We start from the raw sequence: 1,881 nt of genomic DNA, 5'->3' as shown, positions 1-1,881 counted from the left end.
AATAAGAATGAACAGAATGAAGTAATTATTAATTAATTACAAAAATAATTACTATATTGAATAGAAATTATTGTTCTTTATTTTTTTAATTTTATTTGTGCTTTGTATAGATACTTTTTACAATAATATGTATTCCTACAAGTAGGAAAATTAAAAAAACATTAATAACTATTAAATATAATATTTTAGCCAGAATCTGAGAATCAGACACAATCGTTAAAAAACACTGGTAGACAATTTCAACCAAAATGGATTGATAATTATTCTTGGATAACTTATAACTCTGCATTGGACAAAGTATTTTGTTTTGAGTGTAAAAGCGCAGTGGATAACAATTCTACCTTGCCATTAAATACACTTTTTGAAAAACGTTCAAAAGAAACATTCGCTGTTAATGGTTTTAATAATTGGAAAAAAAGTTTGGAAAGATTTAAAATAGGGGTTACATATGTAATGTACAATACTGTAATGTACAATACTGTATTGTACATTACATATGTACCCTACTCTTCCCTACATTTGTTTTTATCTTAATATTTTATTAAAAATACAACTCGTATAAACTTGATATCTGATACATGATTTTGAGTCTCATACTATCATATACCTAAAAATTATTATTGTGTATACACTGAACTGTATCGGCTATCGAATACGAAACTATAAGTCATCCTTCTCCCCGACTTGCAGTACCTATACCGTTTTTCGCTCAATATAGATGTATGTGAAAATATATAATAGGTATGAGTTTTACGTTCGAGACTTAACATTATATTTTGTTAACATAAGAGTTATCATTTAATTTAAAAAAAAAATCTGTCATCGGAAACGTCGTCATAATATTTACCTCCACCTTTCGTAAACACTTCTACGACGGGACCTACGTTGCTCGTGCCGACCGTGTTCACGGTTTGCATGGTCACCGCGTATTTGGTACCGCACTTCAGGCGTTCCACCGTGTACGCAAACCGGTCGGAATCCACGTCCACGCTTTGCTGTGGTTCGTTGCCGGTGTGGTAGTTGAGCACGTAGGCTGTGGTCACGGCGTCCGCCTGTTTGACCGGCTTCCACTGGATCCGAATGGCGCTGGTCGATACCGGGTCTACGCTGAACTCGGGCGGCAACGGAGGGTAGAGTACGTTGACCGTGTACGAAATCTGATCCCTGCCAAATATGTTCTCCACATGGCACGTGTAGTTGCCCGAGTATTTTTTGTCGACCACGGGGCCAACGGATAGACTACCGTCGGACAACACCCTTTGAACCGAAAATATCAACAGAGATCGACGGGGTATACAATTAAACGTCGTGGGCCTAGGCTGCTACTCACTTGGTTTCGATGTTTTCGGGTGACTTCCATACGATGACGGGAGTCGGCATGCCCACCTTGTAACACTCGATCGTGCACTTGGACCCTACGACGGTGTTCACGTGTTCACCGAACGACGCCACTCTGGCTGGTGCTGTGGGCGGACAGGGAGTGTTTTAAAACAATATAATATCCGTTTAGACGTCTGCTGCATTATAGTACACGACGTGCACTGTTCGAAGGTGTATCCTTACCTCTGGAATTTGGACTCTGGTTCACCCGAAAACTCGGCTGCCCTTCGCCCACCACGGTCGAAGCGGTCACCCAAAACTCGTACCGTTGAAATTCCTTGAGCCGCCTCACCTCAATCTTCGTACTCTTGTCGCCGAATACGATTTCCTTTTCAACGATCTGGAAACCATCGGAATACTTTGTATTAGCTATACCCTGCCTACACACAATTTGTTGACTGTATACCTTATTGTGTTTTACGTACACCGTGTACTTGATAATCACGCCGTTCGGCCGTTTCGGTTGCATCCAAGACACAAGTATGCTACTGGACGTCACCG

The 1,881-nt window shown here is 40.5% G+C and overlaps 1 protein-coding gene across 1 annotated transcript; it reads right to left on the bottom strand.

Moving 5' to 3' along the window:
* Positions 1–501: 501 nt before the first annotated feature.
* LOC100576019 (Down syndrome cell adhesion molecule-like protein 1 homolog) lies at positions 502–1,875 on the bottom strand. The gene is made up of 4 exons (XM_003248788.3): positions 1,787–1,875; positions 1,564–1,720; positions 1,331–1,463; positions 502–1,257 (listed from the first exon to the last, which is right to left on the bottom strand). The coding sequence occupies exons 1-4, from the start codon at positions 1,847–1,849 to the stop codon at positions 804–806; spliced, it is 807 nt and encodes a 268-aa protein (XP_003248836.2). The 5' UTR covers positions 1,850–1,875; the 3' UTR covers positions 502–803.
* Positions 1,876–1,881: the final 6 nt, after the last annotated feature.

The sequence above is a fragment of the Acyrthosiphon pisum genome, unplaced genomic scaffold (genome assembly GCF_005508785.2).
Source record: "Acyrthosiphon pisum isolate AL4f unplaced genomic scaffold, pea_aphid_22Mar2018_4r6ur Scaffold_11320;HRSCAF=11936, whole genome shotgun sequence".
In the NCBI taxonomy this organism is placed as follows: Eukaryota; Metazoa; Arthropoda; class Insecta; order Hemiptera; family Aphididae; genus Acyrthosiphon; species Acyrthosiphon pisum.
Note: the sequence above shows the minus strand (reverse complement) of the source record. Positions and strands in the feature narration are given on the sequence as shown.